Source organism: Neomonachus schauinslandi, chromosome 1 (assembly GCF_002201575.2).
Source record: "Neomonachus schauinslandi chromosome 1, ASM220157v2, whole genome shotgun sequence".
Classification (NCBI taxonomy): domain Eukaryota; kingdom Metazoa; phylum Chordata; class Mammalia; order Carnivora; family Phocidae; genus Neomonachus; species Neomonachus schauinslandi.
This window is the reverse complement of record NC_058403.1, coordinates 2,939,470-2,966,813: the sequence shown is the minus strand read 5'-3', so window position 1 is coordinate 2,966,813 and position 27,344 is coordinate 2,939,470. Positions and strand designations below refer to the sequence as shown.

Genomic DNA, 27,344 nt, shown 5'->3' with positions numbered 1-27,344 from the left:
CCTCCAGACCCCAACTCCCCGCCCCCACTGCCCAACCGCGGGCCCTGGACCCGGTTTCCACTCCCCTTTGACGCATCCGCCGGCCAGGAGCCCCTTTACCCTCATTTCTCCCCCGCGTTCCCCGAACCCCCCGCCTCTGCCCGCCCCCTGGGGCCCCCCACCAGAACCGCAGACTCCTGGGGGTGCGGACGCTCCGTACTCGATGTCCCGATTCCGTTTTACTTGGTTAACCGCTTGCTCTGCGGGAGTGTAATGAATACTTGTTGATGAGTTTTACCACGTGCCCTCTGGAGCGGGGAAGGGCTGCTAAGGCCATGAGGATGATCCTCCGCAAGTATCCCACCTGCTAGGTACCCCCACGCCTGCCCTGGTCCCCGCGGCCTCGGGTCAGGGGGGCACCCAGCAGGCACCAGGCACCCAGGCTCTGGATTCCCCGCGGCGGGGTTTCCGGGGCTTGATTTCTGCCCCGTATCGTGCAGGTGCCCAGCAGACCCAGTGCTTGTCCGGGCTGGAGACCGCCCCACAAGACTGGGAAGGAACCGGAGCTCGCCGAGACTTGCCAGAAGTCACAAAAGCCGCTCAGAAACACGTGTTACACAGGCCCTCCCCATTTCAAGGCTGCGGGCCAGGAGGGCGCCCTGGGGCCACCGGGGAGGTCACAGCCAACAAGGTTTCAAACTTGTGTGCTCTTGACTTTGAAGAGCCTGCCTCTTGAGGTTCTGGGGTGGACCCTTGAGTTTCCCCTGGCACCTGTAGGACTGACAGGGACGGTGCCCCAAGGTGTGCACAGGGGTAGAAGCATTGTTAGCTCGGCGCAGCACCTCGAGGTCGCGCTTCATCCAGCAGTGACTTGGTGGGCTTTTGTCCCAGGCTCTGGAAATACCGGGAAACTCAAACAAACAGGGCCTCTGCCCCTGGGGTGTTTCTATTCTAGGGGAGGGGGCGCAACTAGATCTCATTTTATAACAAAATTTCCACTAATGAGAATTAATGTGAAGAAGGATGAAGACGTGGATGGGAGCTAGTATGAGGTCAGGTGGTCAGGAAGGCGCTCTGGACAGGTGACAGGTGACCCGAGGAGCCACATCTTGTTCTCAAGAAGGAATGTTCCGGGCTGAAAACAGCCACTGCGCAAATGCCTGGGGCAGGAGCAAGCTCAGGGGCTGGAAGAACCCAGGAGAGGTCAGTGTGGTCAGTGTGACCGAAGCAAGAACAGGAGTGGCCGGGGGTGGGGGTGGGGGGGGGAGGCCAGGGTCGAGCCTTCAGCCTCCACGCTCTGGGGCCCTTGGAGGGTTTCAAACCAGGAGTATTTTATTTATTTATTTATTTAAAAGATTTTATTTATTCATTTGAGAGCACACGCAGGAGCTGGGGAAGAGGGAGAAACAGGCTCCCCGCTGAGCAGGGAGCCCAACGCGGGACTTGATCCAGGACCCTGGGATCATGACCTGAGCTGAAGGCAGACACTTAACCAACTGAGCCACCCAGGTGCCCCAAACAAGAAAGTTTTAAATTATGCTCTGAATTCGTTTATTTTGGCATCATTTCTGACTGTCACTAAAGTGGCAAGAACAGAATAAGAATTCCCAGATACTCACTAGCTCTCCAAATATTACTCTTACTTACCCCTGGAATCTGTAAATATGACCTTATTTGGAAATAGGGTCTTTGAGTATCTAATCAACATAGGAGGAGGTCGTACTGGACAAGGTGGGGGGGGGGGGGGGGGGGGGGTGGGCGGGGAATGCTAAATCCAGTATGACCAGTGTCCTTGTAAGAAGAGAGAAGCTGGGACGACTGAGGCAGAGACGGAAGTCATGCTGGCCCAGGACGAGGGACTCGGGCCACCCCCCTACCCCCCAGCCCCCACCCCCGAGCTGGGCGGGGCAGGAAGGACCCTCCCCTGGAGCCTACAGAGGGAGCGCTGCCCTGCCCGCACCTTTTGGACTTCTAGCTGTCCAAGTGATTTGTTATGGCGCCCAAGTACTAAAAAAAACTTTTTAAAATTTTAACAAAATTTCAGACTGTCAGAAAAGTGGCAAGAAGAGTAAGCATTCCCAGATGCCCTTCATCCAGATTTTCCAAATGTTAAATTTTTTTTCTTTAAGATTTTATTTTTAAGTCATCTCTACACCCAACGTGGGGCTTGAACTCATGACCCCGAGATCAAGAGTCTCGTGCTGCACCAACTGAGCCGGCCAGGTGCCTCTGAATGTTAAATTTTTATTGCCTTTTCTTCACACTGTGTCTCGGTCTGTCTCTATAATACGAATGTGAGTACGTGCCATCTATTTATGTCATCTGACCGGCTGGCTCTTCTGAATGGTTAAGATTAAGCTGCAGACATGGCTTCCCTTTACCAACTACTTCAGTGTCTATTTCTGAAAAAGAATTTGTTTTCCATAACCACAAGATAGAGATCAAAATCAAGAAGTTAAGCTAAAACTGCTTTAGAGAAATTGAGTCTTTAAAAGACAACCAAACCGAAAATAAAAAGTGACCACTGTACAAACCCATGATCTAATCGACAGTCCGTTTGCCAGCACCTCGGGCGAGTCCCCGAGCACGCCGCACCCAGTGGCCGGGCCCCTGTGGGCGCTCTTACATGAAGCCACGGCGTTGGTGACGCGGACAGGACAGACGTCTGGTGGAATGTCCCTGATTCGTCCGATGTCTCCTTGTGATTGGCGCGGGATGGCCTCCTGGGGAAGGCATGGGGGTGACGGGGGGGGGGTGTCTGCGTGGCCCCTCTCCGGCGGGGATTCTCCGCTGTGAAGCTGCAGGTTTTACGCTTTGTAACTAGTAAGTATCTTTGGAGAGATGCTTTGGAAATACCCGGTTACCTTCTCAAACCCGCGCTCTCTGGGCTAAGCTTCCCTGGAGAGTCTGCCTGAATCCATTTCGATGACAGAGGTTGCCTGGGCGGATTGTTCTAGCTCGTGGCCCCCTCTACCTTTGTTATTTGGCATTCCAACACAGTAGCTGGGCCTCGCCCGTTCCAGTACCTACTCAATGATTCACACCAATGTGCATTCAGGTCCGTCCTTTACTTTTTAAAAAGATTTCATTTATTTATTTGACAGAGAGAGAGAGCATGCGCATACAAGTAGGCAGAGAAGCAGAGGGAGAGGGAGAAGCCCTTGCGGAGCAGGGAGCTCGATATGAGGGACTCAATCCCAGGACCCTGAGATCATGACCTGAGCCGAAGGCAGACGCTTCACTGACCAGATGCCCCAACACCCTGTTTTCTGTCACACGAGGTGTTCCAGGCCCATCTGGACCCCTTGCCCCAGTCCTGGGATGGGGACATTTCTCCAATGGGCCCGAATTCCTGTGCAGAGGTCCCAGCCCCCACACCTAAGAATGTAACTGTGTTTGTAGGTAGTTAATGAGGTGACAAAGTGAAAATGAGGCCATTAGGGTGACTGACCTTTGGCCAGGCTCCTCTGACCTCTTCTTCACTAGCCCCCAGCCCTGTCCCCCCGCCCGCTCCCCCCCGCCCCGCTTGAGCCTGCCTTGTTAGGTTTAGCAAGAATCCTACTGAGTTTAGAGAGACACCCCCCTATTCAATCACTGTCATACCTGATCAAGTGCCTCACGTCCCCTGACACCCCCCCCCCCCCCATGGAGAAGCCCCTGGCCCACCTCCCTGCCTTTAGCAAGAAGGTGCCCAGCCCTGATGCTCCCCTGCTCCCTGTCTGCCCCCAGCTGTCCTCATATTTGGCGCTGAGCCCAAACTCTCTCTCTACGGCCACAGGCCCGCTGCAAGAGTCTTGAATAGAGTCTCCCTTCCGGGGACGCCTGGCCGGCTCGGCGGAGCGAGTGACTTTTCATCTCGGGGTCGTGAGTTCCAGCCCCACACTGGGCATAGAGATCACTTAAAGAAAAAGAAAGTCTTCCTTACCATTTCATCCAGCATCATAATAATAGATTCCTTAACAAGAGGGGGGTGCCCTGTCTTAAACAACACACATTTATTTCTCACATTCTGGAGGCTGGAGGTCCAAGATAAGGCTCAGGCCTGGGGAGGGCTGCTTCCCTGGCTCGCACACACGGTGGGGGGCGGGCAGGGAACCAGCTCTCCAGTCTCTGCTTATGAGGCACCGAGCCTTCTAATACCTTCCCACCGGGGCTTAGGTCGTCAACATACACCGGGTTTTGGGGGGTGGGGGACCTGTACCTGGTCTGACTGGTGTCCTAAGCCGCAGGAGAGACAGAAATGAGGGAGGAGGCGCATCCACACGCCCAGGAGTGAGGCCTCCGGAGGAACCAGCCCTGCCCCCGCCTTGACCTCAGACTTCCTGAACTGGGAGAGAATGGGTGTCTGGGGGGGGGCGTCTGCTGCCACTGCATCCGGGTCCCTCAGGGCCACAGAAGGGTGTGCAGCTCATGGAGGGGGCGGGTGATGGGGCGCCGAAGAAGGTGTGAGCCATTCTGGGGAAGGAGATTGGGGGGGTGGTCTTCTAGATACAGGACCGCGGGAGAGACCGTCCCCGCAGGTGACGGAGAAGCCTCTCACCTCTGCCCACCCCCAGTCCCAGGTCTCAGAGCCAATCTCTTCGGCCAATTGTTTTTTTATTCTTACGGTATTCATCTCCATAATTTGGATAAATATTCTGTATTTCTCTTCCTTGATTCATGAACCTCAGATAATATCTATTCTATTTTTTGACAATATCTATTTTAAGTAATAAAAACAAATGCTATTTATTGTCCCCATAACTTATTTGTACGTTTTATTTTTTTATTTAAGATTTTATTTATTTATTTGACAGAGAAAGACACAGCGAGAGAGGGAACACAAGCAGGGGGAGTGGGAGAGGGAGAAGCAGGCTCCCCGCCGAGCAGGGAGCCCCATGCGGGACTCGATCCCAGGACCCTGGGATCATGACCTGAGCTGAAGGCAGATGCTTAACCAACTGAGCCACCCAGGTGTCCCTTTCACCCACTTTTAAATTGGCTTGTTTGTCTTCTGTTGTTGAGTTGTTAGCACTTCTTTACATATTCTGTACTGGACCCTTGTCAGGGGTCAGGGTTTGCAAATATTTTCTCCCATTCTGTGGGGTGTCTTTTCACTTTCTCGATGGTGTGTTTTGATGCACAAAAGTGGATCGATTCATTAATTTTGATAAGCCCTAATTTATACATATTTTTCCTTTGGTTGCTTGTGCTTTCACATCATATCTAAGAAACCAGTGCCAAACCCAAGTCATTCAGATCTTCCCCAGGTTGTCTTCAAAGAGTTTCATAATGTTAATTTTAAAAAATATTTATTGTTTATTTTTTTAAAGATTTTATTTATTTATTTGTCAGAGAGAGAGAGGGAACACCAGCAGGGGGAGTGGGAGAGGGAGAAGCAGGCTTCCTGCTGAGCAGGGAGCCCGATGCGGGGCTCAATCCCAGGACCCCGGGTTCATGACCTGAGCTGAAGGCAGACGCTTAACCGACTGAGCCACCCAGGCGCCCCTCATGATTTTAATTCTTATGTTCAAATTTCTGACCCATTTTGAATTAAATTTATGGTGTGAGGTAAGAATTCAACTTCCTTCCTTTGCACGTAGATAAGCAGCAGTCCCAACACCATTTGTTGAAGAGACTGTTCTTTCCCCGTGGACTGGTCTTGGCGCCCTTGTCAGAATCAGCTGACCAGAGGAGTAAGGTTCTTTCTGGACCCTCAGTTTTGTCCCGCTGGTCTCTGTGTCTGCCCTAATGCCAGGCCCACACCATTTCTATGACTCTGACTTGTAGTAAGTTTGGAAATCAGGAACTACAAGTCTTCCCACTTTGCTCTTTGAGATTTTCTTGGCTATTTACCGCCCTTTAAAATTCTGCATGAATTTTAGGATCAGCTTTTCTATTTCTGCAGGAAGGCCGTTAGGACTGTGGTAGGGATTACGTCGGATCTGCAGACTGCCGTTAGGGAGTACTGCCGTCTTAACAATGGGAAATATTCCAACTGGGGACACAGGCTGGCTTTCCATTTATTTGGGTCTTTAATTTCTTTCAGCAATGTTTTGTAATTTTCAGTGTACAAGTCTTGCACTTCCTTGATTAAAGGTATTCCCAAATATGGTATTCCTCTGGATGTGGGGAGTAAGTCTTCTGGTCCATGAACATGGGATGGCTATTTCTTTAGGTCTCCCTTACTTCTTTCAACAATGTTTTGTCACGTTTCAGCGTGTGAGTTTTATACTCACAACTTTTTATACTACTTGTGAGTGCTACACTTTGTAAAACAGGCCTCGTGGGATTCCTAGGGATCCCTCTCCTTGCGCTTCTGGGCCTTCACCCACCTTCTACCTTCTGTTACTGATGGTCTTGCTCCTAATAACTAACCATTACTGAGCACTCACTACGTACATGCCAGGCACTGTTCAGGAACTTTACCTAAATCCACAAATGGGATCCTCATCACAACTGGAGGAGAAACACACTGCTTCACCGTCACCTGACAGAGGAGAAGATGAGGCATGGAGCGGTGGAGTGACCTGCCCAACGTCTATGGCTAGTGGTGAGCAGAGCCAGGATTTGGACCCAAGATTCAGACTCCTGGTCTCTGCTTTTCCCTGCTCCACTCCTTGCTCCTCCTGCAACAGCAAACAACCTGACCTTGGGAAATGTCAGGCTGAACCACGTGAAATTGCTGATGTTTGATCTATTTGACCTACAAACACTGGCAATTCCATGTGTTTCAGCTTGTTTAAAAAAAAAAAAAGACCTGGGATTTGAAGCAGGTGCCTGAGTGTATTCGTCCTCCGGGTGCAGGTGGAGATGTTCGAGTCTAATGTGCCCCCCAAGGAGGCTCCAGCTGTGAGTGAGCCAAGTTTGCCCCGCGCCTTCTCAGTAAAAGAATGCAGTCTGTCCTGGGACGGGGGTGAGAACTCTCGTGCTCCCTCTAACAGCAAGCCTCAGGGGGACACAGGTCCCCTCCCTCAGAGCCATACTGCGCGCCTACGAGTGATGGGCCTGCGGGAGGCCACGGCCAGGGCCGGGGACCTCTCCTGACGGGCCGTGTGCACTTGCCGTGCTCTCTTTTCGGGCCTGTCCCGCTGCTCCCCGAACACGGGAAGGCGGCCGGCTGTGGGCCTCAGGGCTGGTGGGAAAGTTTCCATCACGTGAGATGCGGAGCGAGAGGCCTTGAGCTTGGAAGAGGGAAGGTGATCCGGACTCGGACGTGTTCTGAGGAATCTGGCGTGGGAGGAGAGCTCTTAGAACACAGCCTTGTTCTCGCCCCGTCTCCTGCCCAGCTGCTGGGGACCCTCCCAGGACAGTGGGTCCAGGTGTCATGGGAGACGGGCTGGAGGAGAGGGAAGCCCCCGACGCAAATGCTGCGTGGTCTCCCGTCTTCAACACCTTGTCGGGGCAGAGGCCTCCGTCTGTGGAGCCAGGAGGAGCCCTGACGGGCAGCGGCTGGGGGAGGGCAGCCTGGACGGGGGTGGGCCCCCTCCCCAGCCCACTCCGGGCCGCCGGCCTCTCCCCAGCGTGCTGAGCGGGGCACTGAGGGTGGGGATGACGGTATTACGTTTCCACGGGGACACTCCCGCCCCGGGGCTCACCGTCCCTCCCTGTCCAGGAGCAGGGTGGTGATGTCTGATCAGTGGGCGACCAGGCTGACCCTGACTTGTCTGTCGTCCCCCATGACACAACACTGATCCAGGACTCCTGTGCGTGCTCTGCAGACCCCGGCTGTCCTTCAGGTGAGCTGTCCCCGGGTCACACCATGGATGCAGGTGGTGTTTTGTTCTTTGGGCCATAAGACCCAAATTCAGGCTCTCCAGGCGGCTTTATCGGATCGAGCTGATGGAGCCCCACCTCCCCTCCAAATCTGCTAAGGCGAACGCCCTTGGAGGCAAAGCCTATGGGCTCTCGTTCATTCCAAATACATGCTGGGCTCGAGGACACAAAACAGACCACGGACAGAAGAGAATCCAGAAACGGACCCATCCACACGTGTGTGCAAAGGCACCCCTCGCCTCAGCAGGGAAAGGTGGTTGTTTTTACGACACACAGTGCTGGGGCAACCGGAAATTCACACAGAGCCGTAATGAATCTCTCACCACACGCACGAAGTGACTGGCTAGGAGCCACAGACCCAACGGGAAAAAGGTGAGACGCAGCAGCGGGAACGTGGGGGGCAAAGATCTCTCAAACAGGAGCCAGAAAACCCTGTCCGCAGACAAAAGGCAGATACGTTGGACCCAACTGAGTTAGAAGACACGTGTTCGTCCAAAGACACCCCTGAGCGAGGGAAAAGGCGAGCCACAGACCAGGACCAGCGTCTGCAATGCACGTGGACAGAGGACGCGTCCGCAGACAATGTGTAAGCAACTCCCAGAAACACCAGAAGAAGACAGAGTACTCCATGTGTTAGCAAAGGGCAAAGACAGGAACAGGTGCCTCCCACGGAGGCGTGAGCGGCCTGAGAATGCACAGGGGAGGCGGACTGAACCCCCAGGGGCCTACCCCAGACTCCACGGCCTTGCCCCCTGCCCCCCGACCTGAGCCGCCCCCGCCGCCGCTCAGCCACCGCTTCTGCGCCGGCTGCCCGCCTCCGGCCTCAGTCTATTGTCCACGCGGCAGTGAGACGCGACCTCAACACAAAGCGTCTGGGCCCTTCCCCAGCCCCCGCGGCCCTGGGAGAGGCCCCCACTCCCTTCGGGCATGCTGTCCTTGGTCGCACTGTGCGAAATGCTGCTCGTGCCCCAGGACCCCCGTCGGCGCCCCCACCCCCAGCCCAGTCCTGAGCAGCTGCGTGCAGAAGGAAGTTCTGAGCGGGGCCCCCGGAGCCAGCAGGGGGCCCCTTGGTCTCTGGGCCTGCAGGGGGGCACCGCTCCATCCCGGTGGGGCCGGTCGGTCCCCAGCGAAGGAACCGCAGTGGCCCTCAGTGCACACGTGGGGGACTGGGAAGTGAGCCAGGGCGTCAGGGGTGCATTTATCCCATGGGGATCCTGGTGCACTCCTCGCCTCGGGGAGTTGGCCACCGCTGTTCCCTCTGCCCGGAGGCGCCCTCCTGTTCTTCCCTCCTGTTCTTCCAGCTGGTAAGGTGGGCGGCACGGCTCTGCTCCTCGCCGTGGGCGGACCTCAAGCTGCAAATTTGAAGGCAGCTGTGTGCAAACATACAGGATGTCGTGAAGAAGCCTAGCAGGGGCAAGCCCAGTGATACATAAAGATGCCGCTTCTATAAAACTTGAAAGCTGGTAAAACTGTAACGCTTCATGACGCTTACGGGGATCGCAAGAACACGGCGACCGCAGGCGCGGAGCGGTCCCCGAGGAGAGCTCTGTGGCGGGCAGGGCCTGGCCGGGGCTGGTGGCCCTGCTGCTCCTTCAGCTCTTCCTACTTGTTCGCGGTACTTCGCTGAATGCATCACGCAGCTCCCCCCAAACACCACGGCCTGGGGATCACGAGTCGCAGGATCTACCCACTGGGCAGCCAGCCCCTGGCGGCGTATTTATTTTAAAGGGCTGCTAGACGCTGTCTGCCAGTAGTTTATTTCAGGGGTTCATATCCATATTCAGAACCGAAACTCCCTTGCAGTTGGCGTGTCTCTCCCATTTTTGTGAGGTTTTATCAGTTTTCATACTCATTTCATAGAAAGAGCCTGGAAGCTGTTCATTTTCTCATGAAAATTAAGTTGCACTGAATTGGGTCAATGGGGCATGAGACACTGGGCGTTTCGGGGGAAGAGGTGTCCTTCCCGGGTCGCGGCCGCCTTGCTCTCTGCCCAAGGGACGCAACCCCACGGGGGGGCGGCGGCCAGGGCAGACGAAGAGAGGCGGGCAGGCGGTCTGCTCCTCCAGCGATCCGCCTTTCCTCTTGTTGCCGACACTCCCTGGCTTCATTGTCCGGCTGCGTGCCTGGGACAGTGTGGTCAGCAACCAACGCGGTTTCCTCGAGTCTCAAAAGGTTGTGTGGATCAACTGGGACGGAGCCCGATCCAGTGAGGTCCCTTCCTTGTGGCCGTGTTCGGGCTCCTCCGAATCCCCGTGCCTGGCAAGGACCGGGACTGGACCTCGGTGACCCCGTCTGTCTCCCCGCCTTCAGCCTTTAGGGTCTCAGCCACACGGCCCTGGACGGACTCATCTGCCCCGAACACTTCTCGGAGCAAGTCCCCTGACCCACCTCTTCCGTCCGAGCATCCACTTCTCAAGGGTCGAGCCCTTGTCTCGCCCCGAAATGCCAGCTGAACGTCCTAAGTGCCGATGAGGCATTTATTCCCGTTTGCTCACTTTGACACACCCACACGGATGGTGCTGGCAGAGCCTCTGGCTGCCAAGCCCCGGACACAGGAAAATCCGAGACAGAAGGCGGGAGTTGTGCAGGGCGGACGGAGCCTCTCCGAGGGCTGGCTTTCCTGCGACTGTCGTGGCAAAGTCTGCAGGTTAGGAGCACAAACTTAAAGCATCTGGGGCCTCCTGACAGTCTCGACGTCTCCGCGGGTTTACAAACGTCCATAATGAACACTTAAAAAGCTTTCTGGGCTGGCTGCCCCAGTCGCTCAGTCGGTTAAGTGTCTGTCTTCGGCTCAGGTCATGATCCCAGGTCCTGGGATCGAGTCCTGTGTTCGGCTCCCTGCTCAGCGGGAAGCCTGCTTCTCCCTCTGCCTGCCACTCCCCCTGCTTGTGCTCTCTGTCAAATAAATAAAATCTTCAAAATAAATACATAAAAAGCGTTCTTTCGTGAAACAAGAGTGAAATTTGACAGGAGCAATTTAAACAGTCTGACCTAGCAAATCAGAAGTTGAGACTTTCATGTTGATCTTGTTTCTTTGGGAAGACCCCTGCGGCTGGGAAGCGCCGAGCTAAAGTGACGCCCCGCGTGACACCCCACCACGGTCACCCCTGCACGCCCCGTGTGACAGCCTGACCGTCCATCACAAAGGCTCCGGAAGTGAACGTGTGATGCCATTCTGTTTGTGCTGTGAGCCAAGGCTTTATTTTTTAGAACTCACTTGCAGTTCTATCCCTTCGGGAAACAAGGAATCCTGAATGGTGAGAAAGTGTTAATTAACTGCTCAGTTTAGATGCTGCAATCACATCACCCACCTTTCTCCAACAGGAGCTCATTCGAAAGAAGTGCATTTTCACCGATTTGCAGGCAGAGGTGACCCTGTCCGCCACCGTGTGACACAGTTACAATGATTTTATCCACTATATACCCGTGCACACTGTCAGCTTCTGTGTTAGGCCCCCTGTGTCCCAAGAGCAAGCCAAGCACAGGCCTCAGTCAACTGGCGAGTTTTGGGGAGCCCTCCGTAAGAGCGGAGCTCACCTGCTGTCCTCACTCTCCGTTTGGTTTCGGTCTGAAGACTCAGCATATGATATTCAGGACAAGAAACCTTTTGGTGATATTCCCTGGGCCTGAGCTCATTACAAATCGCAAAGATTTCAGGTGGCTCTTTCCCTTTGCATGGAGATCTCCACGGGCCTGGGGTGTGGGAGGCCGGCCTGCCACACCGTAGACCGCCCGCGCGTCTGTGCCGGGCGGCTCCCCACCCACCGCGCGCCCGAGCCGGCGGCCGGACCCTCTGTCCTCCTACCCCGGGCCCATCGCGGGTGCGGAGGGAGGGGTGGTGCGGGGTTCCTGGTTTACTCTGTAAGCTCGTCTTTCTTCCATCAATGTCAGTGGTGATGTTTAAAGGCACTTTTGGAGGCGCCTGGGTGGTGCTGTCGGTTAAGCGACCGACTGTGGGTTTCGGCTCAGGTCGTGATCTCAGGGTCATGAGATCGAGCCCTGCGTCTGGCGCCGTGCTGGGCAGAAGTCTGCTTGAGATCCTCTCTCTCCCTCTGCCTCTGCCCCTCCTCCCTGCTCGCTCTAAATAAATCTTAAAAAAAAAAAAGGGCACTTTTGGTGGGACTTTCGTGTACATTTTAATAGGAACTTTCACAGGAAAAGGGGATTCTAATCTTAAGAAATACAAAATGTTTGCCACATTGCCTCCCTTCAGATATGGTGGAAATTACCCAACAATCTCAACTTTGACCAAACTTGGGGAGAAAAACTGAAGTATTGGTACTGACGTTTGGGAGGATGGAGATAAGACTTCCTAGCTCACCAACTCAGAACTGCCACCAATTCATGCCCCAGCATCTGCCTGTCACCACACATATGAACTCTGTTTCGAGACCAACACAACTCATGTTCCATTATTAGAATCACTTTTTAAAAATTATTTTATTGGGGCGCCTGGGTGGCTCAGTCGTTAAGCGTCTGCCCTCGGCTCAGGTCATGATCCCAGGGTCCTGGGATCAAACCCCACATCGGGCTCCCTGCTCAGCGGGAAGCCTGCTTCTCCCTCTCCCACTCCCCCTGCTTGTGTTCCCTCTCTCGCTGTCTCTGTCAAATAAATAAATAAAATCTTAAAAAAAAAAAATAAATAGAAACAAAAGTCATTTTATTATTTTTTAACATTTTTGAGAGCGCGCGCGCGCTAACACACAAACGGGAAGTGGCAGGCAGAGGGAGAGGGAGAAGCAGGCTCTCTGCTGAGCACGGAGCCCTATGCGAGACTCGATCCCAGGACCTGAGCCAAAGGCAGACGCTTAACAACTAAGCCACCCAGGCGCCCTAGAATTACTTTTTGAAAATTTCATTACACAGGGGCGCCTGGGTGGCTCAGTCGTTAAGCGTCTGCCTTCGGCTCAGGTCACGATCCCAGGGTCCTGCAATCGAGCCCCGCATCAGGCTCCCTGCTCGGCAGGAAGCCTGCTTCTCCCTCTCCCACTCCCCCTGCTTGTGTTCCTGCTCTCGCTGTGTCTGTCAAATAAATAAATAAAAAACTTAAAAAAAAGGGCGCCTGGGTGGCTCAGTTGGTTAAGCGACTGCCTTCGGCTCAGGTCATGATCCTGGAGTCCCGGGATCGAGTCCCGCATCGGGCTCCCTGCTTGGCAGGGAGTCTGCTGCTCCCTCTGACCCTCCCCCCTCTCATGTGCTTTCTCTCATTCTCTCTCTCTCAAATAAATAAATAAAATCTTTAAAAAAAAAAAATCTTAAAAAAAAAAAAGATTTTCATTACGTAAAAACAGATGTTCGTGAAAAAACAGAAAACCAAAAAAACCCCAACCCTGGTCAAGTAGGATCTCCTCCCACATATGCCCCGCGTGGTCCAGGGCCAGGGGGTGCCTCCTCCCACGCCAGGCGCAGGGCCGTCCCCAAGAGCCACGCTGCGGTGTGCCAGGCGATGTGGTCTCTGCTGGGGACAAGGCGCCCCCAGCCGGGGCGTGCGCGGGCCTGGAGCAGGCAGGAAGCCGTCAGCGGCACCCCACGGCACACGGGCCGCCGCCCTGCGCCGCAGGGAGTCCGTGTGACGTCCCTGCAGCTGTCCAGGGCCGAGCCAGCGGCAATGACGACACAGAAATGGGACCAGGGGCTCTCCTGCAGCTCTGGGCACAGCCAGGTTTTGGGCAGCACTCCTGCTTCACGGCGGCTCTGCGAGCAGACAAGGAAGCTCACGGGTAAGAGGGGTGGGCCGCAGACGGCATCCGACCCAACAGCCCCCGAGTGCCCACGCAGCCCCCCGGCCCCCCGTGCCATGCTCCCTAGGAGCCTCGGAGAGGAAATGCCGGACTGCTAGTTAGCACGTAGGAACTGGTAGTAAGTCTGACCATCCCCCGGGTGAATTTTCCCTTAGTGGATGGCGGGTGCGGGGGTTTGACCTCACACCCTAAGTTTGAAACCATGGCTTCGTTTACACCCAAGTCACGGATGGATATTAATCCTCGCCTCCGGAATGGATGATGAGCACAGCTGCAAAGGGAGAGAGTTAGGGACTTTCCACGAGAAATAAGTTGCACCAAAAGTACTGTATCACTACAAATTTTATTCAGAAACCCATCTTTGTTTTTTTTTGTTGTTTTTTAAAAAAAATTCCCGTTATGAACTGGTTTGGTCAATCAACTACAACACTGTCTAGCAGACATACGGTAAAAACGGCACAGCTCAGAATCGCCCAGATCTCTCACGGTCTCTCGACCGCCTCCTGTCGCGCTCCCGTCCCCCGCCGCCGCCGCCACCGCCGCCGCCGCCACCACGGCCACGGTCTCTAGACCGAGAGCGACGCTCCCGGGACCGGGACCTCGATCTATGCCTGCAACCAGGAAAAAGAAACAAAGCTGTGGCATCCACAGCAGAGCCCGCCACGAAGCCCCGCAACGATCCCCGCTTCTGAACACTGTACCCCGACAGGGGGACGGCACGGATACAGGGAAATCGCTCCCAGGGGACTGCGCGCCCACACCACAGACGCGCTCCTGTCAGGGAAAAAGAGGGGCTTGGCAGGATCGTGGGGCAGGTCACCCCCCAGGCCTGCGCTTCCGGGGCGCCAGCTCCCAGGATCGGGGACTGTGGAACCACCACAGCGCCCCAGACACACACCCCCACCCCTGCCCTCCCGTGCTTTGTTGACAACGGAACAATCACCAAACAACGTGTGCAGCTCCTGGTCCCCGTCTGAGGGGAGAGGGGTGAGAACCCCCGGGGTCAGAACGCAAGCCAGGCGGGCAAGGGGCCTCTCCTGACATCCAGGCTCGGCCTCTGTTCCGTGGTCCCACAGGCTGCCCCTCGACACCAGGCCCAGACACACAGACTCTGCCGATTCTGCGCGTGGTCCCTCCCCCCAAAGCAAACCCACACGAAGCAGGAGCCCCCAGAGGAAATCCTCCGCACGCGAAGTCCCGCCGTCTGAGGGAGTACACCCAGCGCGCACGAGCCCACTCTTCCCGCCCCCGTCCCCTCACCCAGGTACTGAGGGCTCGCAGGACGTGTGCGTGGGATAGTCTTTGAAAAGCACGCTTCGTGCCCTAAAATACGCCCTGCATCCCCAGTGGTGACTCTCACAGCGAGGCCACGCTCTCCTCGAGCAGGGGCACGGCAGCGAGGCCGCAGGGCGCCCAAGGCCGCGGAAGGACTCACTTCTTGCGCCGACGTCCGTACAGCTCCCGCCGCAGCTCTCTGGAAATGGGCTTCAGGTGCATGAAGTTGCAGAAGCCGCCTCGTGTGCACTCCCTGCGGAGAAGCAGAGCCCACATGTGGCGCGCCGCCCCCCCCCCAGCCCGGCCCCCCGTGCCCCCCCACACCTACCCCGTCACCTACCCCATCTCGTACTGGCGGCAGCACGCCTCTCGGAAGTCGGTCACCGGGGAGAGCTCCGCGTGGATGGGCTGCCCGTTAAACCAGCGGTTGTTCAGGTCAATCACAGCCTTTTCCGCGTCTTCCTCACGGCGGAACTGCAAAGGTGAAGCGGAGATGCCTGCGGCCCGCGCTCTCCCCAGAAGGACCTCCCGTTACCAGTCCAAATACAAGTTACGTATTCACGGGGTAAAATAAAGCCGAGTGATGTTGCACGGCACATTAAAAAATAGACCATCCTTTATTTGCCATCAGGTCACTTAATTTTGTGATGGCCCCAAATCATACCAGATACACATGACCTTGACTTTCAAATTCATATGGTTAAAAGAGCAAATGCGATGATTTGTGTAGGCCACAGAGGTTTAAAAAAATGGGAAGAAGAAACCACACATATAAACCAACTTCTCCCGGGGCGCCTGGGTGGCTCAGTTGGTTAAGCGACTGCCTTCGGCTCAGGTCATGATCCTGGAGTCCCAGGATCGAGTCCCGCATCGGGCTCCCTGCTCAGCGGGGAGTCTGCTGCTCCCTCTGACCCTCCCCCCTCTCATGTGCTTTCTCTCTCTCATTCTCTCGCTCTCAAATAAATAAAATCTTTTAAAAATAAATAAATAAATAAACCAACTTCTCCTGTGTCTAGACAGCCCATGAGCAACAGCTGCGGAGATCCCGACAGGGAGGAGCAGCCCGTGACCGTGGTGTCCCTCCCTCCCCCACCACCAGGCCGCTGCCACATCCGGGCTCCAGCCAGCAAACGCCTGAGCACATGAAAATCCACGGCTAGTAGTGAGCGCTCAGAACTTCCAAGTTCACAGCTAAAATCCGGAGGCCCGGGGTCTTCACTCGGCAGCCGCATCAGTCAGGAGACACAACCCCCACCTGTCACACTCTCCTCACCTTGACGTACACGTTCCCGACTAGGTGGTCTCCAAGGTTATCGCAGACATTCATCTCCTCAACTTCACCGTACTTCTCCTCCATTTCTGTAAAAACCTCCTGCGGGGAGGACAAGGGTTTAAGGCTCACGATACATTAAAGATAAAGGAGTAACTGAATATAACTTCTATTTAAGGGTATCTACTAACGAGGAAAAAAATTTAATGCCTTCCAAACAGAAAAGGCAAAGAGGTCTATCACTTTCCAACAGTATCTCACCTCAAAAAACTCGTCATAGTGTTCCTGCATCTCGACGTCACTCACAGCGCCTGTAAACAACAGAAATCTTGCTGGTTAGAGAGGGAACCTTAACCAAGAGAACTCTGCGTTTAACTCAAACTGCTACAGTAACACACATTAGATTATCTAGAGAGGAAACACAACAGAGCTGCATTCTACTGGAGCACTGAAGATACTGCGGGACAGCCAATTGTTAAAATTTTAAAGTGTGGTGAGGTTTTTAAATGCCCCTTATGACAGTCTCAATTCTGGCTATTAAAATCACAACAAGTTTTAATCAGCATCAAAGGGCCATGTTTTCAGAAAGTGTAAGGAAAAAAATTACCCTCAAGAAATTTTTTAAATGAAAATTTTCTTCCTTTCACGATTTAAAATAGAGGCCAAAGAATCACACTGATTTTTTCCTCTTTATTAGGCTAAAATAAAAGAAGTTGAAATCAGGGTAAGTGATTAAGAGCTAATGTTCCTGACTAATTTCTTTTACAGATTAGCAGCCACACAATGCTATTATAAAATTCTTTCTGATGCGATTAAAACCCAAATGACCATAAATGAAGACTCAGTACGATAATTACCAAGTTCAATTACAGTACTTCGAATGCCCCTGAATAAAGGGAAAGTTACAATGCTTTGCTGAAGAAAGCATTCTTATTTTATATTCCGGAACATTTCCATCAAGTTTATTCTTCATAATTCACATCCACTAAGTGAAATCACATCCACTGTGTGGATAGACTTTTTCAAGTTTACATTCTATCCTCATTATCATTCTCTCTACTAAATGTTACCTTTCAAATTTTAGAATTCTCTTAACCTACATCTGAGAAATCACAAAGCTGGCAAGTCAATAAACCAGTGTTCCACACAGCTAGATCAAGGAGCCTACAAAGGCTGAGTGGCTTCAAGGCTGGGCCAGCTTAATGTTCAATTGCCCCCTTCCATGACCACACTCCTGGCCTCACCTGGCGCACCCCACTGAGGGTGCTGGAGCCAAGGCACTCGGATCTACCCACTGGGCCGCCCCGGAGCAGTTTCCTAGCTCTCTGGAAAACCTTCTCTTTATGGACAGGAACTTTAATCTTTGGATTCTGAGAATGGTTTAAATTTACTTTCTAATGCATGGGAGGGGGAAGGGGGGATTCCTGCATTTTATTTTAATTTTTTTTAAGATTTTATTTATTTCAGAGAGAGAGACACAGTGAGAGAGGGAACACAAGCAGGGGGAGTGGGAGAGGGAGAAGCAGGCTTCCTACTGAGCAGGGAGCCCTATGTGGGGCTCGATCGCAGGACCCTGGGATCATGACCTGAGCCGAAGGCAGATGCCTAACGACTGAGCCACCCAGGCGCCCCGATTCCTGCATTTTAGTTGTTTTTGAATTTCCAGGAATCCAGCTTGCTTTAGAACCCGAAACCTCTTGAGTGCATTAGGCAACAACTACTCCTGACGGCCCAGTCCAATTTAAAAGCTATCGTCAACAAAACCTCCTTCCCTGGGTAGAAATCAGGCTCTAAACAACAGAACAGCTAGTCGGGAGAAGAGAAGCCTATTCCAAAAGGCAGATTTTAATGTTTACATTCCCTTCTCACATCAGAAAAAAATGAAGACAAAAGATATTTGCACGCTCAAAGTGCTAGTAGTGTTGAGAATCAGGCTCTGGTGGTGGTTCAAATACTGTTGCACTCATGATAATTCTATTCTCTCACTGGAGAACAGTATGGTATCTTAGTAAACTTCTGTAAAGTGAGATATGAAAATGCTCCATAGTGGGCCTATTTTACCTTCTATACTCCGCTTAAAAATTTTCAGTCAACCAAATGACTTGGGCAGAACAGAGATGAGTGATTAAGAAACCGGTAACTGCAAAGTCATCTACATGACTCAATAGATTTTACAGACCACCACCTGAAAATACCCAGTTTTCTCACAGAAACATTCTTAAACTGGGACTCATAATTCTATAGATGAAAGGGTATGTTAAAAAGTTGTAAATTTAGGGGAACTGATGAACCCGACTGGTTGAAATTTACTCGAAGCGTCTGTTGCAGGTTCATCAGCTTAAATGGGTTTCTTCCTAAATTGAAAAATCGGAATTTCATTTAATTTGTCGAATCTGGACCCCATAATCAGAATATTTGGTACAGCTAAACTTTTATTCTGTAGCATACGCACAACAAGAGCACTGTGAATCGCAGGTAAAGACACGAAGAAAACTAATCCAACATTGTTTTGTCAACGAAGCATCCGCAGTCCCCAGGTAAACGATCAGGGCAAAGAATGATTAATTGTTGTTACTCAATCATCAACCTCTCATTCATTTTACCCCAGGGCAGGGTTGTTACAAAAATTATTTAGTAAGTCCATATATAAGCATTTCCCTCCACCTATTGATCTTGTTTCTTTAAGAAAACAAAGCAAAACCAAGTATTTTAAAACAAGGGCTACCAAGTAAATCCTGTTACCATCAGACTCAGGGACACAAATGATCTGCTACCCGGTCAGGATCAGCGCGGAAAAACACAGTGTCTCGGCAGGAAAACCTTACAAGCCCCTCCCCCACAGACCCGTGCACTCACACGTGCACAACTGGGAGGCACCCCCTGTCTGGGGCCAGCCCAAGTGGGCAAGTGGAATGCTGGGACCATTCCACTCAGTGTAGATCGCCCTATAAGCTGAGGGGCTGTGGGCCAAGGGTGTGTTGGACTTAGATCTGTGGCTATCCAGGGGCATCTGTGGACAGCACCTTCTATGAATTTTTGCAGCTTCAAAACAAACTGGTGAATGAAGCTGTTCGGTTTGGACCCCTTGATTTTAACAGGAGTCCAGGATGTTCGCTTCAATTTATCCAGATGAAGAAATTGATTCCATGGCTCAAGAGCCATAAAATTTAAATTTTAGCTTTCTGAAATTTCCAGTGACACTAACATGGATCCTGTTCTTGAAAAACTACCCCTCAGGAAACACAATGTTTGTAACTTAAATTACTTCCCAAAACAGGAAGAAATGGGCCATATCTACTAAATGCCCAGTTTAGCCCCGTTTCCCTGCCAAACACACCTTCTCTTCCCCACACGTAGTAAGCTAGCTTCTGCAGCTGCAGACAGCTACACAAAGGACTCTGATTAAGGACTGAGTCGGCACAGGGCTGGCGTTGAGGAAAACTCCGGGGAGTCCATGCAACTCGGAGGACCCTCATTTGGGAAACGCCCTCGGAACAATGCTCTCACAATTAAAGCATGAGCTCCAGAATGGAGCTTAAGAAAAAATCTAATAAAAAAATAAAACCTCAAAAATAACTTCAGAACAATTAGTTTCTTAACGTGAGAGAAACTTTCAAATACTGTTGCTCTTAAGAGGGGAAAGATGTAACTGCACATTTAATTCCAAGTATACTCTCCCCTAGGATGACGGTCAAGGTAAAGGAAGAGCAGCAGCTCCAAACTACGGTACAGGGAGGGTATCCTTTCCGGTCATTTTTCACTTCTTAAGTGGGCAGGAGTTCCAATCTCAGAGGCTTCCATGGGGTCAGTGGGACAAAAGCTCTGGGCACGTCTAGTGAAAGGCCGTCCTTGACCCTACAGCGGCAGACCAGGTGGAGCGGACACTGAGCTCTGACACGCAAGCCCAGGGAACCAGGGAAGGAACTTGTATGAACTTACAGCGCAAACCGTCAGCAGACTGGGAAGAGTTTTGAGGGTTACGGTAAATGTTCAAGAGGGCAATGGTCTGAAATACAAAACGCAACAACTTTATATTATGGAAAATTAAATTTAAACACTTAACCGGTTTCCTGTGGCGATCACGTCAGTCAAGACTCAGTGCTGAAAAAAGAGCAAGTTATTTTCTTTCGAAGCAGAGATGTTTTCTCTTAGCTGGTGGCTGTCTTGGAGCGCCCTAACACTGCAACGTCACAGAGATCCCATGATATGCTGATATTGTATTTCTGTTCACGGGACGCAAAGATTTCCCACTGCCAAGTTCCAATCCAGGTCAGAATGCAAGCAACTTGGCAGGTTACTACCAAAATGGTCTTCCATATTACAGAACACGTCATGAGCTGAGAAAGTGCCTGCATCAACTGATGACAAAAACCACAGGAGCAGAGAAATACAATAATTACATATCATGAAATCTCCACTTCCTAGAGGAAAAACTGTAATGGTGAAATAAAACCCACACTTATTGGGCAACTTACCTTATTGATTCCTAAATATTCCTAAGAGTTGTAACTTTACAGAAAGAACTTAATAAAGGCCAGGGGTTCAGGCACTGGAAAGACCAGTGATTGGCTGGTAGCTGTCAGGTGTCACCTGGACAGACCCCCTCCCTCTCGTTAACAAACGTCAACCCAGGGAAGAGGCCTCCCCAGCGCCCTTGCCGACGACAGCCTCCTGAACGTGGCCAAGTACCAGGTTCTTGCTGTAGGTACCAAGGCTTCCCAGCACCTTGTCCTGTTTGCAACAGCTCTATGTCAGCAGCTCAGAAGCCAACATTATTTGTCTCAATTAAGAGTGGGCTCTTTAACACCATTGTTTTAAAAAAATTTCTCCAACTGTGGGACTTACAGTGTGAGCCGTCAGCCGTCTGTGCACTGTTTTGGGGATTACGATAGATGTTTTGAATCAAGATGGTCTGCGGGGAAAAAAAAATAAAAAGGGGAATTCTACTGGCTGCTGTGCATGTATTAGACAATTGCAAAGAGACAACTTGTTTGCAAATGGCTCAACGCTTGCTTGTTTGTTTCCCACAAGTCAGACACTTGTCCTCTGAAGAGCACACCCAAACCATCATATTATGAAAACAGAGTGTGAGCAGTGACTTCGGTCAAGTCAGCCAGCAACCAAGAAGAAACTGTAGCCGTTATTCTCAGTGGTCCCACGTCATTCAAGTGTTTTAGTGAAAAATAAATCACACTAACGTTTTCTTATACTTCAAGCTAGCAGATGCTAAGATGTCGAAAAATTCACATGATAATCATATTCCCCACACAAAATTACATTTTTTAAAACCAAATGTGTCAGTCAACTGTATGCAGTCCATCAAGCTGTCTGGTCTCACAGGAAACAGGCGCACCAAATGGGTGTCCTGTCACGGACACGTATCTATACACATTCCTGTTTGCTTGGGGGGACCTCTGTTTACATAATACAATAGCTTAAACATCTGTTCTTTTCCGATCCTTCTTTTAAGGGAAAAAAATCCTTTTAGCCCTTGTGCTTTAAACTGGATCAGGCAGACTTGAAACCTTACATTGTACCGTTCTTCTTAAAATCAAGTTGTCTGAAAAAACAAACCATGTTTAAGTTAGTAGGCTAATATATTACATGAATCTTAATGTCCACATCACTGCAAGAAGCTTAAAAAGAAACCCACACTGAACTTTACAAGCTGAATGAATAAACTGCATGATTTAGAAAAATAAATGTTCAGTCTCAACAACATAGGTCCAAAGCAGTTTGGTGAGTGGTTTTACAAAAGCAGTCATTCTATTTCTAGCTACACTTCCAGAAAGAAGTTGTGTGGGTACTCCCCAAAGGTCTGCTGTGGGGAAACCCCAGGGGAGGAACATCCAACAGCCAGACCACGCACACGCACACGCACACGCACACGCACACACGCAGACCCTTCTTGCAGGGCGTGGCATCTTCCCCGGGCCATCAAGTACTGTCCCGGGTCACCTTATCTAAGCCTCGGCTATTTCCCAAAGTTGACTTGACTCTGTTTTCAACTGGAATCACCAGCATGTATAACAACTCTGATATAGAGCTATACTGAGCCTGATTATTCAACAAGAAATTCATTTTAGGTCTCTCTCAGGTCATCTGGCAGTGGCTGTTTAGTGAAGGAAACTTCACTCAAATGGGGCAATGCAGTTCTATTACAATCGGGAGAGGTCAGGATTGCCTGAAACCAACCAACCAACCAAGCCAATCAGAACGAGATGCTCAGGTAAACACATACAACTGACCCCACCAAACATTAATGGAATCACTATCTCTTTTTGACCCACAGTACTCAAATTAACTTCACATTAACATTCTGAGGCAATTAGTGATTCAGATAGAAAATAAACCAAGTGTCTCTGGATAACTTAAAGAAAACTTTCCTGACAGGATCATTTCCCTCTCAGCCCAACACTTGGCACATCTCTAAGTAACCCCCCCAAATAAAAAAACTCAGTGGACACTTATGACATTTGGTTACTGCCCAATCTCTGACCACCGGCTTAGTTGGGAGATTTAGTTCATAAATCAAAGCACTTAAAAAAAGTTGCAATAAACAAAGTTTAAAGCAAGATCTCTGATATTCTGAAATTCAAAGAGACATATTCGTAAGTTTAGATTCTTGTTATACCAACCACGCCGTTATCAGTAGAATAATGGGGGAAAGGAAGCCATCACCCTCCTTCTAAAAACACATTACACTGAGGGTTTTCTATGGGCTTAAATTAGAAAATACAAATGTCTCTCTCTTATAGCAATTGGCTCATTTTCCTAAATACTCACAGGAAAACGTAAATATCTGTTCTGTCAGAAGTGTAAAAGATGTGAACAGAACAATGTGAGCTCAAAGGCAGAGTCCGGCAGCTTCCAGGGGCTACACACCATAGTTACCCAATGGTTCAGAGGATGCTCACTCAGACTTCGCCGTAAGTTGAAAGGAGCTCAAAAGTCCTCAGTCTGGAAAGACTATAGTTTTTCAAATTCCAAACATTCAGATAAACATGGGCGGAAGTTTTCTGTCCCTATTATAGGTGCTTTCTCCCTTTAACTCATCAGTGATCACTTGTAGGGTGCAAACCCTTGCCTGTTCTTCGATTAACGAACAAAACCTACCAAAAATCAGTTTCTGATTGATCTGAACTCACAGCAGACCTAAACTCAAGCTAACAAGCAGCATTTCTCAACTGACCAAATAGACCGGCTACAAATAACTGAAGGTAAATGCCCATCTTCTAAAGTTAAGTGCCATTTTTCATGTTTCTATGACATGATGTCATTGCTCTCCCCTCGTGTGGGGTTCTGAAAGAGGGGGCGCACCCAGGACTGCTGGAGAAGCCCTGAGCGTGTGGCAAGCTAGCCCTGCTGAGAATGGCAAGAGCACCTCCTGTGGGCGGCTCGGTCGGTCTCGGCTGCCTGGAGGGCAAAGAGCACAAAGCCCGCCGGCCTCGACTTCTACTGGTGCCTGCAAAAGCAGCTAAGTTCGTGCCGAAGCAGCCGCCCCCGCTGGACCCGGCTATGGAGGGGCACAAGGGGTGGCAAGGTGGCAGAGACCAGGCACAGCCAACACGCAAACACTGAGCACGTCTTTGTAAAAAGCTTCCCAAATGGTGAGAGGAGGGACCTGTCTCAGAGACCGCCCCCTGGAGTGGCTCACCTGCCTCATTCTCATTTAAATAGAAGAACAAACTCACGAACACAAATGGAGAATAGAACCACTAGAGAAAACAATGTCCTACGTAATACATGGAAATTATTAACTGCCTCTGTAAAGTACATGAAGTTTTGATAATTTACATGAAAACAGAAAAAAGAAAGGAAAAACAAACAAACCTGGCTAAAGGTCGGTTTATTGTGCAACCGAGAGCATCTGTCTCCATGACGACATGCTCCAATTTTGAAATAAAATGAACAGTTGACTCTGTAAGGGAAAATAAGAGCGATTACTTTGCTGGGAAGACGGACACATGCACATACGTCAACACCACGATACATGCTACCAAACTGCTTTTCCTTTGCTTCAGGCAAACACAGGCATATGGGTTTCTGGGTAGCAGGTACCTTTCCCTTTCCTGGCAGCATTTCAGGAAGACTTCGCTTTAATTTGCCTCCTGACGAACACGCTACTCTTTCAATGACAGGTGCTCGAACCCCATCCCAGGACCCCTCATCTGTATCCACTCCACTCTCAGCTACTTGCTCTGCTCTATTGTTTTCTCTTAAATTGAATATTTAGTTTAAAACTAAATTTAATTTAAAAACGTATCAGTTCTCTAGTGTTCTACGATGACATTCTCTCTTGAGGACACCAATACAGCACGGTGAGGGTTAAGATCCTGACTCTGCCACTAGCCACCTGGGCTTGGGCAAGTCACCCCACCTCTCCTGGTCCCAGGAGCCATCTGTAAAATGAGGAAAATGCCAAGGTGGCTTTGTTCCAAGAATCAGAGACAGCGTGTGCGCTTCATACATAGCGCTCGTTAAATGCAATCATTATCTAACGAAGTCCATATTCTCTCATTCATGATGCCAGACCAACCGGAAATTTCCAAACACAGGTCTGAAGTAACAGTCTCCTGGTTTCAATACACCAAAGACAAGCTATTGGGGAATTCATCCGCCTGTTCCTACATAAGGCCACCTTCTATCTATACCGCAAAGGCCTCCTCCCTTACTAGTGTTCAAATACTGGGATGATCCAGATGATATCAAAACTAGCAATCCAGCCTTTGTGACAGCAACGTCAGGTGGCTCAGACCTGTGATGAATTATGAAATCTTACTGGATGGGCCCTATTCAAAGTTAGACTTGCAGAGGTGGGAGGGTTACCCTGTAGATTCAATTTTTTAGCAAGTGCCCCATGTTCAGACAGCTGATCCAGTTAGCCTCAACAAAATCTGATGGTTCACAAATATCAATTAGCCACTGATTTATTATTAGGTAGCAATAAACACAGGGAAGTCTGAATTTATCAGGGGAGAAAAATGATTACTATATATATTTGCAAACTCATCTCATTAAGTTTTACTTTACGTAATTTAAGTTGAATATATAACTTACATCAGAAAGTCACCTGAAAACGAAGAGCTTATTTTAAGAATACCTCAGAATGGGCAACACCCCCACCTGAACAATACCCAGCTATTCTCTATAATTAAAACAATCTTTGTTCCTGTACTTCCAGAGATGGCTTTCATTTCATAATGCTCAATTAGAGATTAGTATATCAGTCAAAACTTTCCTAGTAATAAACTTTTAGTGATCCACTTATTAAACTACTGAAATAAAAGATAGAAAATAAAAAAGTGTGACCCAATATCACAGAGAAGAAATCAGAGAACTAACCTTTGCTTGGATTTAGAAAACATCCATAACTTCAAATGTAGGACTATCTAAATCTTTTTAATTGGTACACACCTACGTTTTACTTCTAGCTTGAAAAAAAAAGTTAGCAGGAATCATCACCTTCGTTTTTTAGGAGTTGATACTGTCTCCTGGAACTTAAAACCCCACAAGTCCCCCTAAAATGAGACTATGAGTAATCTCGTTTCCCAAATCAAAGCCATGCCTTTTACTATACGACAGCTCTAACAGGCTGAAATGTGGTTACTTACATCAGGAATATAAAAAAGGTTACTGGAATAAACTTCTAAACTGAAAGTGTTGCTGAGTACAGCAAAAGCACCACCCAAAGGAGCTTTTTACAAGAACAGGGAAGAAAAATCCACGGACTAGAAGTTACGGCACTATTACAAGCTCAAGAATGAAATTAATGATGCATCTTCTTAAGTCCACGCTCAGACGGGGCGCCTGGGTGGCTCAGTCGTTAGGCGTCTGCCTTTGGCTCGGGTCATGATCCCGGGGTCCTGGGATCGAGCCCCGCATTGGGCTCCCTGCCCAGCGGGGAGCCTGCTTCTCCCTCTCCCACTCCCCCTGCTTGTGTTCCCTCTCTCGCTGTGTCTCTCTCTGTCAAATAAATAAATAAAATCTTTAAAAAAAAAAAAAAAGTCCACACTCAGAGAAGACTCTTTTCCCAGCAGAGCTGGCCATTCATTTAGGATGGTATTTACAGGTAAGTTCCCCGGGGGCCTCCTGCGAGCCTCTTCCACAGCACTTAACAAGCTTTGGTGCGTTTTACTTTAATTATGCTTTCCGGGACAAGCACCTCCTCCCCTCCAGTTCCTTGAGATCACAATCCAAATTTTGTTCATCTTTAAGTCAGCAGAGACTGACTTAGGGTTGACAACAATGTTTCTGGAGTGACTGTGACTGATGATTGCGTCTTGTGGTTTTGCTACTAAAAAACATAACCCCCTCTTCCAAACAACACCAGAGGTTTTACAAGACAGACTGCATCCTGGAAAACAGAAACAATGTAAAGTGTGGGGGCGCCTTGCTGGCTCAGTCCACAGAGCAGTGCCCTTGGTCTCAGGGTTCTGAGTTCCAGCCCCACGCTGGGTGTAGAGATTACTTAAAAATAAAATCTTTAAGAAATAATAAAAAAAAAAAACCCCATAGTGTTTGAAAAAGTGGTATTCAAACATTATCTGTGACAAACCCAGGGCCTTATCATTAAGAACATATTAACGTAAGCCTTGTATAGCCCAGAAGAACCCCAACATGGTAACTATCCAAAAAGTAGATTAACCCAGAGCTTAGTCTTTAAGTTTTCAAAGTAAGAATTATGTTCCTAAATGAAGACATTCCTTTTAAACTTCCGTCAACGCACTGGGAATTAAAACGTCCTAAGGTGGCAATCAAAATCAGAGTTAAATTTTTTGCTTTTAATCTAACAACTAAGTAGGGAAGGCAGGCAACCTTGGGGGGGGGACCACGCTTTTCTCTATATTGGAATTACATCTCCGAGTACGTTAAAATCAGGTCACGTCTTTTACGGGAACCAAGTTCATCACACTTTCTTCACATCCAATGTTCTCACGACCCGCCCGATGGTCGCCTCAACCGCCGAGAGGCTCGTTGAGTGTATACAACCCCAACCATCGGCGCCCCGAGTTATCGAACGATTTAACACGGGCGAGCTTTAGACCACTTGTCCGACACGACATTTAAGGCTGGAGCAGGGGGAAGAAATTAACGTTGACAACTTCGGCACAACTCGAGACGGCTCGGAGCCGGAGACGCGGGGCTCGGGTCGCCAATAGACGGGACGGCCCGCGGGCCGCGGCGCAGCCTCCTCCGGTGAGAGAGGCTGCGCCGCCCGAGCGGAAGCCCGCCGCCCGCCGAGGCGCCCGCCTGCCCGCCCGAGCGCCCACGAGGCGGCGGCGCGCGGCTCCCGAGGCCGGAAGGGCCGCCGCGCCCCTCCC

At 50.4% G+C, this 27,344-nt stretch overlaps 1 protein-coding gene across 6 annotated transcripts in view; it reads right to left on the bottom strand.

The window, feature by feature from the left end:
- Window positions 1-13,799: 13,799 nt before the first annotated feature.
- Window positions 13,800-27,344, bottom strand: part of U2AF1 (U2 small nuclear RNA auxiliary factor 1) — a 14,142-nt gene continuing 597 nt past the window's right edge. Inside the window, exons 2-8 of one of the 6 annotated variants that reach the window (XM_021679148.1) lie at window positions 23,854-23,941; window positions 20,866-20,932; window positions 16,282-16,331; window positions 16,024-16,122; window positions 15,091-15,224; window positions 14,911-15,003; window positions 13,800-14,086 (exon numbers count right to left, since the gene is read on the bottom strand). In XM_021679148.1, the coding sequence (XP_021534823.1) occupies window positions 13,939-14,086; window positions 14,911-15,003; window positions 15,091-15,224; window positions 16,024-16,122; window positions 16,282-16,331; window positions 20,866-20,932; window positions 23,854-23,941 (679 nt within the window). In that variant the 3' untranslated portion in view covers window positions 13,800-13,938. Of the gene's footprint in view, window positions 14,087-14,910; window positions 15,004-15,090; window positions 15,225-16,023; window positions 16,123-16,281; window positions 16,332-19,959; window positions 20,027-20,083; window positions 20,122-20,865; window positions 20,933-23,853; window positions 24,199-27,344 lie in introns of those variants that run through there. The other 5 variants (XM_021679145.1, XM_044913326.1, XM_044913320.1 and 2 more) reach the window with 5 other exon arrangements.